We start from the raw sequence: 17,415 nt of genomic DNA on the forward strand, positions 1-17,415 counted from the left end.
TACAAACTGTCTCCTTTGCCACGTTGTAAGGGCTGTCATTTTTCACAAAAATCAATAATGTTTGCATTCATTATATGTTACAGTTAAATATTTATGCCTTGATGCAAGTTTAATGCTGATAGCGAGCCAAGCAATATTTTATTATTTAATCACATCTCGAACCAGCATATTTCTACAATATAGCTTTAATTACCAGCGTGACCTTACCGTGCTCTTACTCCTCACTGCAGTTATATTGCTGGAATTAAATGAAGAGTATAAAGTACCTGTAGGTCTGAGCTTAAAATTTTAATCCCCTCCTGGAAGAAACCAAAAGAGCAGCAGGTTTTTACAGACTGTAGAATCGCAGAATGGTTTGGCTTGGAAGGGACCTCCCAAGGTCACAGTGTCACAGTATCACTTAGGTTGGAAAGGACCTCGAGGATCATCGAGTCAAACCTATCAACACAGACCTCATGGCACCAAGTGCCACGTCCAGTCTCCTCTTGAACGCCTCCAGGGACGATGACTCCACCACCTCCCTGGGCAGCCCGTTCCAATGACGAACGACTCGCTCGGTGAAGAATTTCCTTCTCACTTCGAGTCTATACCTCCCATGGCGCAGCTTGAGACTGTGTCCCCTTGTTCTGGTGCTGGTTGCCTGGGAGAAGAGGCCAACCCCTTCCTGGCTACAACCACCTTTCAGGTAGTTGTAGAGGGCAATGAGGTCACCCCTGAGCCTCCTCTTCTCCAGGCTAAACAATCCCAGCTCCCTCAGCCTCTCCTCATAGGGCTTGTGTTCAAGGCCTCTCACATTTAGTCCAACCTCCCCGCAGCCAGCAGGAACAGCTGCAAAAAGAGCGGGCTGCCCAGAGCCCCAAACAACCTGACTTGGAATGGTATCTCCCACCCCTCAGGGCAAGCTGGGCCAGGGTCACACCACCCTCAGGGTCAAACATTTCTACTCTCTCTCCACTCTGAATCTCCCTCTTTTAGTTCAAACCGTCACCCCTTGTCCTGTCACAACAGGCCCGGCTCAAAAGTCTGTCCCAGACATTCTGATTGGCCCCTGTAAGTCTGAAAGTCCACCAGAAGGCCTTCTTGGAGCCTTCTCCAGGCTGAACAACTCCAACTCTCTCAGCCTGGCCTCACAGCAGAGGTTGCCGTGGTCTCCCCTGGCCCTACTCCAACAGGTCAAAGGAAATACTGTCTTATGGTCCTTTGAATACTATTTAGTGCTTTTTAGCTGTCTTTCAGTGTTTGTTTTATTCCCCTCTTAAACCAGCAGAAACCTGAGAATGGGGATTATAAGTGTTCTTTCTCTGTAACCTTGACATTTCCACTGCCCTGCTTTTGCAAACAAGACTTTCTACAGAGCAGGCAGGCTCCAGACCTTGCCATTTATGATTTGTTAGCATTTTCTTCAGACACCTCCCACATCACACATTAGCTTTGTGTGAACTTCATGCACCAGTAGCAGTCGCTGCAATCAGGGCAGTAGCCCATATTAATGGTACCATGTGTAGAACTTCCCTGGAAATACTTATTTTGTTGTGTCTTCTAACATCTGCTTCTGTGCTTTTGGTTCATGTCTCTAGTCTGTCATTTACATCTGCACAAAACCATTTCCCCTGCCATTTAACTGGCATCTAAAATATGTCATGTATATTGATGTGGGATTTTGCTGGGTTACTTTTTCCATACCAAATGCCTGGATTTTACCAGCTTAAGCCTCCTCCTCACCTGCTTCATCGCTTCTTGAGACGATGATAATTGCCATCCAGCGCGCAGGCTCCTCCACTCTTTGCTTGGTTATTGTTAGCTACAGCCTCCCATCCATTGTGGCTCCTACCTGGGGCTGCGCTTCTCCTACTGTTGGACCTTTTATGTGGGTTTCACCGGGGTATTGCGCAGCACTACAAATAAAATCGCTAACAGCATATGGCCTGTTATGATCCTCTTATCCAAACTCTGCCATTTTGTGTATTTGTGACACGCTGCAGATTTTGTGAAGATTGCTTCATAATATTTGTTTACCATCTGCTGCACTCTATTTGGTATCTTGTGAGGGTTTCTTCCCCCATTTTAAGTGACATTAGCAAATTCCAACCAGTACGTGGGGTTTTGTTGTTGTTGTTGTTGTAGTTTTGCTTCCCTAATGTGCTGGAAAATTGTGTTGCTGTGCTCTAGACAAGTAGAGAAGCCTGGAAATCTTTTTGAACCCTGAGTGTCACATCTAGGCAGCATTTGGGCTGTGCCCACTTAGATGATGCTGTGGTAGGGTGGCAAAGGATCTCTGCAGGAGCTGCCTGGCTACTTCATCCTTGGCTTTTTTCATGCCAGGGAGCTCTTCCTAAATCTTCACCAACACTTAAAATTTGATCTTTTGGTACCACCATCAACATTTAAAATTCATTCTCTTTGCATTTCTGAGAGCTTTGGAAATAATTTCTTAATCACTTGCTGGTGAATAATGTGTCATTTGTAATATTTTAGATAAACATTTTGCAAGTGGACTCTTTAGCATTTTCCTCTTTTCTATTTTTGGTGGTCCCTGCTCATTCTGTTCCCTTAAGCCAGGCCTGTTGAACAGCTTTTATCTCCATTTATTCATCTCTCTTTGTCAAGCCCTGGAACAGGCTACCCAGGGAAGTGGTTGAATCATCATCGTCCCTGGAGGGGTTTCAAAGCCACTTAGATGTGGTGCTGAGGGATGTGGTTTAGTGGTGACCTGGCAATGCTGGATTAGCAATTGGATTTTATGGTCTTGGAGATCTTTGCCAGTCTAAATGATTCTATGATTCTGTATTTCCCCTCTTACACATCATAATCCAGTTACTTCTTCAGGATGCACGGTGTTTGTTGTGTTCACTATTCCAGCAGCTGGTTCTCCAGTCTCTTACTCCATTACACACTGCAACTGGCACTTGGGATTTGGCCAGGTAGCAGTTTCGCAACTCCTCCTCCTCCTCCTTTCTGCCTAAAATCTTTCCAGGCAAAGAAGTGTTCAGTTTCAGCTCACTAACTTTTCTTAATCTTTTCTCCATTCATGACTTGCTGCAGGTTTGTGACTCTAGCAAGGAGTTTTAGCAGTCTGGCAGTTCACCAGTTAAATTTCCATGAGACAAGGCTCTTGAAGGACATCACTGTGCTGCCTGGTTCCTCCTCCAGTTTCCATGCTTCTAGTGTCTTCTAGCTCACTTCCAGTACACTATTAACATGTAATTCTAAGGTTTTTATGGCTTTCCCTTATTATTTCTCTCTTGTTGTTATAGTCTTTCTTCTGCATTGTTTTGCTGTTTTCCTTGTAACCTCAGAATCATCTCATAGAATGGGTTTGGGTTGGAAGGTCATCTAGTTCCAAGTTCTGTGCCATGGGCAGGGACACTTTCCACTAGAGCAGGCTGCTCAAAGCTTCATCCAACCTGGCCTCGAACACCTCCAAGGAGGGGGCATCTACAGCCTCCCTGGATAACCTGTTGCAGTGTCTCACCACCCTCACTGGAAAGAATTTCTTGCTAATATCCAGCTAGGTTATTACCTTCTGGGTTTTCAAAGACCACATGAACGAAGTCCTTTGCTCAGGTAATTTTAATTTGTTGACTCAGATCTCTTCCCAGATCCTAGTGCAGAACTAGGAGCAAGAGTGAGTTATCCTGTAAGGACATAGTGGCACTTTTCTTTTGCTGGAGAAGGACATAGGAGCTGTGACAGCTCATCTTCATGTCCTCACCCTTTGCTATTCAGTAGGTGTTTGAAATATGGCCTGTATGTTGATCCTTTATTTCCTGGGGTACAATAGCTCAGGCTTTTCTTCTATAACCATTCAGCTTTCTGACCAGCTTGCTTCCAGCTAGCAGCACAAGCAGAATTGTTCTGGTCTGGCCATCCTGACACACATCAACTTTCAGCAAGATGTGGTGGGTCTTTTAAATATCCCAGCTCCCCTTGTGGGTTTGGACAGGCTGAGAGAGTTGGGGTTGTTCTGCCTGGAGAAGAGAAGGCTCCAGGGAGACCTTCTGGTGGTTTTTCAGAATTTAAAGAGGCTGATGAGAAAGCTGAGGCCAGACTTTTAACAGGACTTCTTGTGACAGGACAAGGGGTGATAGTTTTAAACCAAAGAGGGAGATTTAGATTAGATGGAAGAATTTTTTTTGATGGCAGTGAGACCCTGGTCCAGGTTGCCCAGAGAGGTGGGAGGTGCCCCATCCCTGGAATCATTGCAGCTCAGGTTGTCTGGGGCACTGAGCAACCTGCTCTGGTTGCAGATGCCCCTGCTGACTGCAGGGGGGTTGGACTAGGTGACCATGAAAAGTCCCTTCCAACCCAATCTGTTCTGTAAAATGGGCTCATGTGATTGAGATTCCCCACAGTAAATGTTTTCTGGCCAAGAAGAGGTGTGATGTTGTTGCCATTCTTTGGCATCAATTGTGTGTTTCATTGCTTTGTATCCAAAGAGCACAATCAAATGTGAAAGTGGGTTACAGACCACCATGCTTTGGTTTTTGACAGAAGTATGTGAGGAAGATATTTGAATTGCAGCAGGCAAAAGATGGAGACAGATCATTAACACTCCCTTCCTCCCCAAAGCTAGAGCAATAAAAAGAAATTAACATTTTGTAACTGATTTGGAAGGGAGGGATCTATTGTGCTCATCAGGCAATGGGTGCAGCTCCCCCTGGGTTGAAGGGTTCTCTGGTGCCCCAGGGCCTCTCACAAGGACCAGGGCAGGAGAGATTAGGGTGGACACAGCTCCCATTGGAGTGAAGGAACCGCACAGAGTGTCTCAGCACACACTGCTTGTGACACTGGAGTGTGTTGTGGCACCAGCTGGTGCTAATGGAGGGGATTGAGCCCCCTGGTAAATCTGCACCTGCTGAATCCCACCATATGTCTTTAGAAAGTCGATTTTTCCTTCAGATCTTCGTATTAATAATTCTTTCTGACTGCCTTGCTCTGCTGGAGCCATTCTGAATCTCACTCCCTTTCCACTGCCTTAACAGCAGTGTTGTTCTTCATACCAGAAGTGACTTGTCTGTGGGTTGGCTTGGCTGCGCTCAAGCCACCACCAAGAAACAGTTGTTGCTGCTAGTGCTGCTCTTTCCTCCTTTTCACACACTAGGACCAAAGACAAGAGACTGGTTTTGCTTGTTCACAAACTCCTGTCTTCATCTAAATCTCTCCATTTAAACACTGCAGATCTGTGTCTGCTTAGAAGTTCCCATTCTTAAGGCAGCCTTGCTGTGTCGCAAAGCAGAGATGCCCACACACCTGGAACAGGGATAGGGCAAAGGGGTGGGAGGAACTTGGCACAGGGCAGGTGAGTAGAGGTAGGGTTGGCACTAAGACCAGAAGGTTTTAGTGGGAAGAAAATAATTTCATTTTTAACTGTTCCTTTTTTAATTGTTAACTTCTGGCAATTCTGGTGGGGAAAAAATGGCCAAAGCTTAACTCCATATGGGAGGATTAAAGCACACTCAGTACTTTACTTGCTGAATAGAATAGAATTAACCAGGTTGGAAGAGACCTTTGAGATTGCCAATGCCTTGATGGGTTTCAATGAGGGCTATAAATTATCAGATTAGAATAGAATAGAATAAACCGGTTGGAAGAGACCTTTGAGATCGAGTCCAACCTATCACCCAACGCTATCTAATCAACTAAACCATGGCACCAAGCACCCCATCCAGTCTCTTCCTAAACACCTCCAGTGATGGTGACTCCACCACCTCCCTGGGCAGCACATTCCAATGGGCAGTCACTCTCTCTATTAAGAACTTCTTCCTAACATCCGGATTACAGCCCCAGAGGATTGCACATGGACGTTTAGTACTGGCAGGCTGTAAGGGAAGGCAAGAGCTTTCAGCTCACTGGAGAGAGCAAATGGAAGGCTTCCTCAGGATTCAAGAAATATCAGATTCAGGATTCAAAGAAATATCAGACTGGAAAACAAACAAACAAGAGCATGTGTAAAGCTCTCAGCTTCTGGCAGTAAAGAACTGTTGACAGCAAAGTTTTGAGGACTTTGTGCCTCCTTTTTAGATGTCATTACAATCTTGGTTACTTAATGTTTGGAGTCGTCATACTTCATCCTTTCACAGGGGACCTGGTTACCTAGTTTTATTTGCTTGTCAAAGTCCAGGTGCAACCCTTACACACTGAAATTATCAATACCTTCCTTCCACTGCTGATAGATGTTACAATTCTCTTTCCTAGATGAAGATGAGGATGGCGACCGGATCACCGTTAGAAGCGATGAAGAAATGAAAGCCATGCTGTCCTATGTAGGTAGAGTATAAACAATGCTGCTGCTTCCCCTGCCTCTTTGCGTTCTATCTGTGTGGTTTTTTAGCTTGTAGCAACGTGTTACCATAAGCTGCAGCCCTCACAGCACAATATTCCTGCCATAAGTTCTCAGCGTAACGTTCCTCTGCTAAGTCTAGGTGTTAAGAAACTCTGTCACGGGAGATGTATGGACATGCTTGACTTTAAAAAGAAGAGGGGAAAGGCAAAAAGGGGGAAGACTTGTACACTTACTGATCATATCATAAACATTAAGAATAATGCATCTTAATGACTTTTGCATTAGGTATAGTGCAGGCTAAATGGACTATCAATTTCTTGTGTTTTTTATGCAGTACTTAAAGTAACGGCTCATTAAAAATGAACCCCTGGGCTCTAAAAATTTTTCAACATCTACTTTCATCTGGAGACTCTTTTTTTTTTTCACCCCTCCTAACAGAGGAGTTTCATTGTAGCTGCAGGCTCCATGCTCATAGAGGATTTAAAGATGCATTTTCTGTTTTTTAATGTGAGAGATGTGTGTCTGTGGGCGCCTTTATCTGCGGAGATGGGTGTAAAATCTCCACCAGACACCTATAAATATGTCTGTGGTGACTTCTTGAGACAAAGTGATTTGAATACAGCTTCAGTATATCTTTCATGTTGCAGATGTAAGTGGAGGGGAAAAAAAAAATCACTTAATGTTTCCTTTCAAACAAAATTGATAAGCAAAAAGACAAGAAGTGGGTATTTTCCTCTCTAAGCCAGATGGAAAGCTGCTTCCTTATCAAGTGCACGTCCTGCTCTATATTAATGACCTGAACTTGGAATATACCAGAAAGAAGCCCTGTGTAGTACCATTTATAGGTGGTTTTAGTGGGATTTCATGACTTGGTTTGGTTTAGTTCCCTTCATCAGTCCTCCCTGCTCTGCCTCCTCTGCAACAGGGGTGTTTGGATCACCTGCATCTAATGGAATGAAGCTGGATGTGAGGAGGAAGTTCTTCCCCATGAGAGTGGTGAAGCCCTGGAATGGGTTGTCCAAGGAGGTGGTTGAGGGCCTATCCCTGGAGGTGTTTAAGACCAGGCTCTGGCCAGGCTGATCTAGTGCCCATGGCAGGGGGGTTGGAACTGGATGATTCTTGTGGTCCCTTCCATCCCTGACTGATACTATGATACTATGATCTTGCCAGAGTCTCAGCTTCGTGGATCCCTCGTGGGCACATTCTCTAGCATGTGGCGTAACGGCTTCATTGTGTTGTTGGGAAGTTAGCATGTAAATACAGCTAATGATCCATGTTTCTGTGTTCAGAGGAAGTTCCCTGGAGGAAGAGGACCTGGGGGTGTTGGGTGACAGTGGCTGAAGATCAGCCTGCATGTGCCCAGGTGGCCAGAAGGCCTGAATCAGTAATAATGTGGCCAGCAGGACCAGGGCAGGAATTAACTCCTGTACTCAGCACTGGTGAGGCCATGCCTTGAATCCTGGGTTCAGTTTTGGGCTGAAGGACGTCCACGAAGGATGTTGAGATGCTGGAGCAGGTCCAAAGAAAAGCGGTGGAGCTGGTGAAGCACATTTCTTATGAGGAGCAGCTGAAGGCTCAGGGGTTGTTCAGCCTGGAGAAAGGGAGGCTGAGAAGAGACCACCTGCTTCTCTACAACCCCCTGAAAGGAGGTTGAAGCCAGGTGGGGGTTGGTCTCTTCTCACATGGAACAAGCAACAGGACAAGAGGAAACGGCCTCAGGTTGCCCCAGGGAAGGTTTAGGATGCACATGAGAAACAATTTCTTCATGGAAAGGGTTGTCAGAGCCTGTGCCAGTCTGCCCAGGGCAGTGATGGAATCCCCATCCCTGGAGGGGTTTCAAAGCCATGGTGCTGAGGGTCATGGTTTAGTGGTGACCTGGTGCTGCTGGATTAACAGTTGGATTCAATGGTGTCAAAGGTCTGTTCCAATGTAAACAATTCAGTGGTTCCCATGAAGGGGATTCATGTCTAGGCTCCAGGAGGGCTTCCTCAGTGGACTTGGATCCTGTTGATATCTGCAGAGATATTTCTTGCCTTGTAAAGGCTGAGGTGGACATTCATGGAGTGGAAGCTTCTGTGTGTAGGAAAGGAAGACAACTCTTGTTGGAGGGTTTGTTTTATGCAAGTAGATCACTGGTGATGCTTCCCCACTGGAATTCCTCTGTTTTTCCATTTCCCTCTTAATATCTACTATTTTTACTGTTAAACAGGAAAACTTGACCTTTCCTGGCACAGTCTTGAAGTTAATCATACATTTGTAAGGTCATCTTTTTCCAAGGCTTCCAAGCTTACTGTTAAAATTTCAGAGCATTAGGGTTTGATTTACTCAACTGCCTGCTTTCCCTTATAAATTATGGGATGCCTGTAAATGACTTCTTTTCACTTCAACTTTTCCTCTCTGAATTTTTTTTCCCTTCAGTTGTAAATCAGTTTTCTGTTTGAGTGTTGCTTTGATGGTTTAACTTTCTAACATCCTATAGCTGTCATTTTGGGATGTGTTTAGAGAAAACAAATGTTCTCAGCCTACAAGGAAAGGACTGAATCCACTGTAATGTTGAGGAACAAAAATACTCAATTTAGAGGCATTTGAAGCTTGCAAGAAATATCATAGAATCGTAGAATGGCCTGGGTTGGAAGGGACCTCCAAAGCTGATCTAGTCCAGCCCCCCCTGCAGTGAGCAGGGACATCCTCAACTACATCAGGTTGCCCAGAGACCTGTCAAGCCTCACCTTGAGTATCTCCAGGGATGAGGCCTCAGCCACCTCCCTGGGCAGCCTGTTCCAGTTCTCCTCAGCAGAGCAGAGGGACAGAATCCCCTCCCTCCACTTGCTGCCCACACTGCTGGGGATGCAGCCCAGCATTGAGTTGGCTTCTAGCCTGCAAGCACGCATTGTGGTTTGCATTGACCTTCTCATCACCCAGCACTTCAAAGTGATCCTCCTTGGGACTCCATTCTCCACACAGCCTGGATTTGTGCTGGAGAATGCCCTGAGCTAGGTACAGGATCTTGCACTTGGCTTTGTTGAACTTCATAAGGTTGGAATTGGCCTGTCCAGGTCATTCCATATGGTATCCCTGTCCTCCAGCGTGTTGCCCACACCACACAGCTTGGTGTCAATGGCAAACCTGCTGAAGGTGCCTCGATCCCACTGACCATGTCACTGACAAAGATATTCACCAGCACTGGTCCCCATACCAACCCCTGGAGAACCCCACTCATGACTTATCTCCTCTTAAGCATCAGGCCATTGACTGTTACTCTTAGAGTGTGATTAGCAAGCCAGTTCCATATCCACTCAATGGTGCGTCCATCACATCCATGTCTGTCCAGCTTGGGTACCAGGATGTTGTGGGTGACCAGGGTGTTATGAGGGTTCTCTTGAAGTTCTTTGCTTTCTGAACTTGACAGCAAGTGATTTCAGGCAGTTCTGGAATGCTTTTTGGAGCTTTCAGAAATCCTTTGTGCCTATGCAAGATATTGGGGAGTGGTAAATAACAGCATCTTGCTGTTGTGCAGTGTGGTTAATTAAAGACAGACACTGAGCAGCAGTGGAGCTGCACTTTAGCTGTTGTCTTGTATCAGAATAAAAAGGCAGTAATTTTTTTGACAGCCACTGATTGGAAAGTTGCTTGCAGCTTTCTGAAAGCAAGGGGTACATGCTCTGGATCAATAACTGGCAAATTTTCCATTAAAAAGAATACCTGAACAATGTTCCAAATAGCCACTGGCATCTTAATTTTCCATGGAAACCTCAAATGCTCGTGTGTGGAGGACAAGTCATTTCCAGACAATTTTTCCAGACTACTTGTTAACAGTTATTGCTGTCCCAAAAGGTTGACAGCTTACATGATTGATATTTCATTTACTTGTCATCACTGCTTGAGTAATGGAGAGGGTCATGGGGTTTTCTCTCTCTCTCTCTCTCACTTTCCCCTTCTTTTATTTCTCTCTTTTTTTTCCAGTAGGAAAGTCTCATGTATCTTTAGTTTCTTATTCTAGAGAGCATGTCATATGTGTTATACTGTGTATGGATGGATATGTGTCTTCAGTCACAGAATGCCACTAGTCAAATGGTAATTTAAAAGTTTCTTTTTCCTGAAGTAATTTTGGCCCCTAGTGGAACAGGAGATCCTTTCACAGCTCCACAACTGTTAGGTACCAGTGGCAGGTTTTTATGAAGGGTGTACTGTGTCCAGCTCTGGAGCCTCCAACACAAGAACACAGAACTGTTACAGCAGAGCCAGAAGAGGCCACGAAGATGAGCAGACAGCTGAGACCCTTCTGCTGTGAGGACAAGCTGAGAGGGTTTGGATTCTTCAGCTTGGAGAAGTAAAGGCTCCAGGGAGACCTTAGAACAGCCTTCCAGTATTTGAAGGGGGCTACAAAAAAGCTGAGGAGGAACTTGTTACAAAGACCTGTAGTGACAGGACAAGGGGTGATGGCTTCAAACTGGAAGTGTGATTCAGATCAGACATTAAGAAGAAATTCTTCTTCACAGTGAGAGTGGTGAGGCACTGGAACATGTTGCCCAGAGAAGCTGTAGAGACTCCAAGCTTGGCAGTGTTCAAAGGCAGGTGTCTGGGCACTAATAGGAGATGTACATGCAGGAGTTGGGGCCAGGCAGATCTTTAAACCCTCAGCAATTGTCTTTTTAAGAGAGTTTTCATAGAGAGGACATCTCTGTGTGCTTTTGGCATGACTGAAAAACAGCAGCACTGAAAAACTACGCATGAATTGACTTGGTGTCCATTGACTTACTCTGGAAGGGGGCTGGACTAGATGATCTACCTGAAGGGTGCTTGTACCCAGGAGGGAGTTGGTCTCTTCTCCCAGGCAACCAGCACCAGAACAAGAGGACACAGTCTCAAGCTGCACCAGGGGAAGTTTAGGCTCAAGGTGAGGAGAAATCTCTTCCCAGAGAGAGTTGTTAGCCATTGGAATGTGCTGCCCAGGGAGGTGGTGGAGTCACCATCCCTGCAGGTGTTCAAGAGGGGATTGGATGTGGCACTTGGAGCCATGGTTTAGTCATGAGGTGTTGGGTGACAGGTTGGACTTGATGGTCTTTGAGGTCTCTTCCAACCTTGGTGATTCTGTGATCTTGTCAAGGTCCCTTCCAGCCTCTACCATTCTGTAATTCTGTGATCTAATGCTTGCTGTAGCTCACATATTTAATTCCATTGCAAAAGGAAAGAAAAACGTTTTGGAACATCAGGCAGTTAATAAACTTCTGTCCTTTTCAAGTTGCATAGGTGAAAAATGCTTGTGTTGTGGGAAACCATTGGTGTGAGCAAAATACATGTGTGTGACTCCACAGAGACTTGGGATTTTTTTTCCTTGTTGACATCCAGTCTTGCCAGTTTGAGTAATAGTATCACAACAGGCTGGTAACAGTGACATGCTGAAGTCTTAGACCACACTCGGCTGGTGAGAATTAGCATGAAAGTCAGTGGAGCTACACTGATTTATGCCATGAAGATCTGGCCCACAGCCAGCCTGTTTGCTTCAAAGATGCTCAGTGATTGCAGGAGGGCCACGCTTTGTGATGTGCTTTCGATGTTTAACACGTTGTGATGAGAGACGTGTGGGTTACAGGCAGTAATCTCATAGCAAGGTCTGTCTCCTGCCCCTAGATTGTCTGGGTGCTCTGTTAAATGTCCTCTCTGGTGAGTGTTCACCCCTTCTGATTAGTGAGGGTCAGTTAAAGAAAGGCTAATAAAGATTTCTGTTTGTTTAATCCAAGTAACTCATTTAATGCCACTCTTCATCCTCATCCTTGTGCCACCTCTCAGGCTGAGGGGAGACCTTACTGCTCTCTGCAAAATCCTGGAAGGAGTTTGGATTGAGGTGGAGGTTGGTCTCTTTTCCCTGATATCAAGTGACAGAATAAGAGGAAATGGCCTTAAGTTGTGTCTGAGGAGGTTTAGGTTGGACATTAGGAAGAATTTCTTCACTGACAGAGTGGTCAGGCATTGGAACAGGCTGTCCAGGGAGGTGATGGAGTCACCATCCCTGGAGGTGTTCAAGAAATATGTAAACATGGCACCTGGGGACATGGTTTAGGGTCTTAGTTTGAGGGTTGCACTCATTGATCTTAGAGGTCTTTTCCAGCCCAAACAGTTCTGTGAGTCTGTGATTCTATACCACATTATATATTTTCTGTTGTTATGGGTCTTGATGTTCCCAGATATTTTTGTATCCCTTTTTGTCCATTCTTAGCCTTTGTTTATCACTAAGTGTCCCCCCAGCTCACTCCCAGCAGTGCCTGTGGAGCCCAAGGTCTTGGTATGTTTGCAGTGCCTTTCTGGTAATGCTGCTTTTCATACCCTACTGTGCATTAAATCTGTACTCCAAGGAATGCAGGACATCTCTGCTTATGTGGGACGTGGCCCAGCTGCCCTGCTTGTGCTCTGTCACTGCGAAATCCTGGATGGTTTCCAGATTCTTCTCCTCCTTGGAGTTTTTGTAACGGTGCAGGTTCTGCCTCTCTTTGCAGCATTCCTTTGTTTGCACATTTGAGTGGTTTTCCTGACTTCTCCAGGTGTGGGAACTGCTGTGTTTGCTGTAAATGTTTCATTTGCTCACTCTTCTGAAGCATTCCCAGGTTTCAGGTGAGGCTGAAACTTGCTTAGCTGAGCCAGGAACAGAGTCTTGTGCTGGAGTCAGTGCTGTGGTGGGCATCCCAGCCCCTTGGTTATGTCCCTCCAGTGTCACTTTCATTGTGTGAACGTTGCCAATGGTAAGAAAGTGTCCTAAAGGCTGATATGCACTATGGCAATTAAAAAAAACCCAAACAAAACAACCTCAAAAGCACCCCAAAATACATTGAATTAAACAATCCATAAGTGCTCTTACTACTATTTGTACATCACTGAGTAATCTCTTTCTTTAATCTCTTTGCAGTATTACTCCACTGTAATGGAACAGCAAGTAAATGGACAGTTAATAGAGCCTCTGCAGATATATCCAAGAGGTAATGCTGAACAAATTCTAATCAACAACGCTGATATCAGTAAACTGCTTCATCAACAGTTATGTTTTTGGGTGGTTTAAATGCACATAACATGATGTTTACCTCTTAATTTGGATAGCAGAATTCATTATTGTGGGGAATGTAGGGAGAGCTACATTTATTGCGTATAAACCAGCTAATTTACTGGAGTAAATTAGGCTAACAAGATTTGCTTTGCACAGTACATATTTAAGTACACTTAAAAAAGCCCCAACAACTTCATTGGTGATGGTTCTGCGTGTATTCCAAGCAAAGCAGATGAATAAGTTAAGTTTTGGGTGCTTGTGGGCACTGAGCTTTGTTAATGTCGTTAATCAGCGTGAGAGACATGGGGAGGGCGACTCGTTGTTCTTTTGGAGAAGGGGAACGTGTCTGTCACAGCTGCTCTAGCCATGACAGGTTTTACTGGAGATTTGGGCACTTAGTGGTATCAAAACCATCACTGTACTCTGCAGTGGTACACCACACCTTGAGTACTGTGTCTAGTTCTGGGCCCCTCAGTTTAGGAAGGACATTGAGACACCTGAACGTGTCCAGAGAAGGGCAACGAGGCTGGGGAGAGGCCTTGAGCACAGCCCTATGAGGAGAGGCTGAGGGAGCTGGGATTGTTTAGCCTGGAGAAGAGGAGGCTCAGGGGTGAGCTCATTGCCCTCTACAACTACCTAAAAGGTGGTTGTAGCCAGGAAGGAGTTGGTCTCTTCTCTCTAGCAACCAGCACCAGAACAAGAGGACACAGTCTCAAGCTGCACCAGGGGAAGTTTAGGCTCGAGGTGAGGAGAAAGTTCTTCACTGAGAGAGTCATTAGTCATTGGAATGTGCTGCCCAGGGAGGTGGTGGAGTCACCACCCCTGGAAGTGTTCAAGAGGGTATTGGACGTGGCACTTGGTGCCATGGTTTAGTCATGAGGTCTGTGTTGACAGGTTGAACTCGATGATCTCTGAGGTCTCTTCCAACCTTGTTGATACTGTGATACAAGTACTTTAATAATTTTCCAGAAGAGTCAATGATGTGGGCTGAGGCAATTAAAAATTAGGTCATCTATATCCTGAACAAAAATCCATAGGCAGCCAGTTAGGGTTTTTTTGGGAATGCACTGCTCTCACTGAGCTCAAATAATGGTTAAAAAGAGATTTAATATGTTACATAATTCCACTGATTCATTCAGGTGCTCTCAGTATCCAGTCTTTGAATCTCTGACTCTTAATTGATGAAACAGATAAGGTTTAAATTCTCCAAGTAAATCTCCCAGCAATAAATTAATTGAAATAATTAAAAATTAAACTCTCCTCACTTAACTGATATGATACAAATAATCATACTATGAGTTTCCCAATTAAACATTCTAGACTTCCATTACTTACAACTCTCTGAAGTTTGAATTGGGCAATTAACCAACAGCCTTCTCAAACACATGCTAATAAGGTCTCAAAAGGAGGCTGGTTTTCCTGCTACTTCAGTATGCTCCTGTGGAACTGAGACTTGAAGTCAAGGGGAATACAGAGATTTATTTTTTAATGGCTCAAGCTAGCAGGATCTGATTGAGAGGGGACTCTTGGATATTTGAGCTGTGGGAGCAGTCAGCAGTCAAGATCATGGAATCATTAAGGTTGGAAAAAAGCTTTAGGAGCATCGAGTCCAACCATAACCCAGCTACCATGACACTGAACTGTATCCTGATGCAGCACATCTAGCTGCTTCTTGAACACCTCCAGGGATGGTGATGCCACCCCCTCCCTAGGCAGCCTGTTCCAATGCCTCACCACTCTCTCAGTAAAGAAGTTTTTCCTCATGTCCAGTCTAAACCTCTTTGGGCCCAGCTGTCCAGCTGGTTTTTAATCCAGCAAAGAGTCCATGGGCCACAAGGTTCCACAAGTCTACAAGGAGAATGCTGTGGGAGGTGGTGTCAGAGGCTTTACTGAAGTCCAGGTAGACAACATCCACAGCCTTTTCCTCATCGACTAGGCAGGTTACCTGGTCATAGAAGGAAATGAGGTTGGCCAAGCAGGACCTGCCTTTCATGAACCCATGCTGGCTGGGCCTGATCCCAGTGTTACCCTGCACTTGCTGTGTGAGCACACTCAAGGTGAACTGCTCCATAATCTTCCCTGGTACTCTTTAACACGCCCTGATACTCCTCAACCTTTCCAGTTCTTTCTCCGGCTCTGCCACCTGGCTGAGCAGGTAATTGATGGGCTCATAGGGCACCCAGGTGTCCTCTCTGCTGTCCTCTGGTATCACTGCCGGACTCAGACACTCCTTGCAACTGGACACTTTGTTTGGGTCCCCACATTTCTCCTGGCAGTGACCTGTATGGTCACCATGATGGGCCTTCTTCTGGGAAGGGACCAGTTCCAATCCACTGAGCTCACCTCTGCACATTCCCTAAAGCTTCTTTCCCTGTGTGTTTCTTCCTTGTTTAGCTCTGCCCCTGGGGCCACTGACTCTGCCCATTCCACCTGAGCAGCCCTTAGCACAGGTCTGCCACTTTCCTGCCTTCAGAAAGTCCCCAGAAGTGCCCCTTTTTGGTCCTTTTTGCTGCCATTTCCTCTCCAGTGCAGATTTGCCTGCACTGAAGCTGGTCTCCTTGGTGAGATGTGTTCTCCTGAGATGGATTAAGAACAGCTGTGGAGAGGGAAGCTTATCTTCAGCTGCTTCCCAGGCTGAGGTGTGAGGGCCTTTCTCTTAAATATCTTCTTGTAGAAGGCCACTTAATTACTGACACTGTCTGAAACCACTGACAGTCCCTCTGTCTAAAACTGCTGGCCACCACTTGCAAGAAGTAAAATGCTAGGCCTTGAGTGGTCTCGAGAAACTGCTACAGTGAAGGATCCTGCTATCCTTGCCCATGGCAGAGGGACTCGAGATAGGTGGTCTTTAAAGTCTCTTCCAACCCAACCCATTCTATGATCCTAATATTTCCTGGAAATATTCTTGGATTCTTCTTGGATCCAATTATGCTTGGAAGTACGAGGCAGTTAGATGTATTTCCCCTTCAGCTAGCGGTTCAAGGAGTTGTGACAGGAGGTTATCAGTAGCTGGCATACCTGAGTGTTTAAAGGGATGTTTGGAGATCACAAACCAGGCTTCACTTGTTTAGATACTCCTTTTGGGTCATTCCTGAAGAATCAGCCAAGCAGATTCCTATTGCTGCTGCTTTCTCCTTTTTCATTTCCTTTACATCCAAGGATGATAATCATTGACTGTGCAAGATTCAGAATTCATGTCCATGCTGCTGAGGATACAATCCCCATCTGTTATCTCCACACTTTCACCACTGGCTCAACTACACATGAATCTGCTGGACATTTACTTACAGGTGGCTTACCTCTTCCTCTAAACTGCTTCAGAGCTGAGCTGCTGTTTCATCTTTCCAAATCACCTTCTTGAAACATCTCTTCTTTCTAGGTTACAGCTTTAAAGCTACCCTGCAATCCCTTCCTACCCTCTAAGTTCTGTTGCTGCTCTTCTGCAATGTCAAACAAAATGCAGTTTTCCTGCAGCTTTTCCCCTGTCTTGTCCTGCCTCTCTAATGTACATCCCAAACTTTGTTAGCACAAGCACTTTTCTTTCAAGCCCTTTTGATCATGTCTCTCTACATACTACACTTTAAAGCCCCATCAGTAACATGCATCTTTTCTGCCTGGAGTTTAAGATTTCCCCTTTTAAGAGTTGTGTCTTTTGGGGCTGGTTTGTTTGTTTGTTTTCAAGTCTGATATTTCTTGAATCCTGAGGAAGCCTTCTGTTTGCTCTCTCCAGTGAGCTGAAAGCTCTTGCCTTCCCTTACAGCCTGCCAGTACTAAATGTCCATGTACTATCCTCTGGGGCTGTAATCTGGATGTTAGGAGGAAGTTCTTCATAGAGAGAGTGATTGCCCATTGGAATGTGCTGCCCAGGGAGGTGGTGGAGTCACCATCACTGGAGGTGTTTAGGAAGAGACTGGATGGGGTGCTTGGTGCCATGGTTTAGTTGATTAGGTGGTGTTGGATGATAGGTTGGACTCAACGATCTCAAATGTCTCTTCCAACCTGTTTTATTCCATTCCATTCCATTAATTTGATAATTTAAAGGTCTTTAAGAAGAAAAAGGGGTGTTTGGGCTGCTTTAAAAAACAAAACAAATGAA

At 45.3% G+C, this 17,415-nt stretch overlaps 1 protein-coding gene across 2 annotated transcripts in view; it reads left to right on the plus strand.

Annotated features, from left to right (window-relative positions):
• Window positions 1–17,415, plus strand: part of MAP2K5 (mitogen-activated protein kinase kinase 5) — a 161,287-nt gene that overhangs the window by 7,901 nt on the left and 135,971 nt on the right. For both annotated transcript variants that reach the window (XM_068143548.1, XM_068143547.1), the window contains exons 3-4: window positions 6,196–6,263; window positions 13,185–13,254. In XM_068143548.1, coding sequence (XP_067999649.1) covers window positions 6,196–6,263; window positions 13,185–13,254 — 138 coding nt within the window. The remainder of the gene's footprint in view (window positions 1–6,195; window positions 6,264–13,184; window positions 13,255–17,415) is intronic.

This window comes from Melanerpes formicivorus, unplaced genomic scaffold, assembly GCF_026170545.1.
Source record: "Melanerpes formicivorus ecotype bairdi unplaced genomic scaffold, bMelFor1.0.p_v2 SCAF_10, whole genome shotgun sequence".
NCBI lineage: Eukaryota > Metazoa > Chordata > Aves > Piciformes > Picidae > Melanerpes > Melanerpes formicivorus.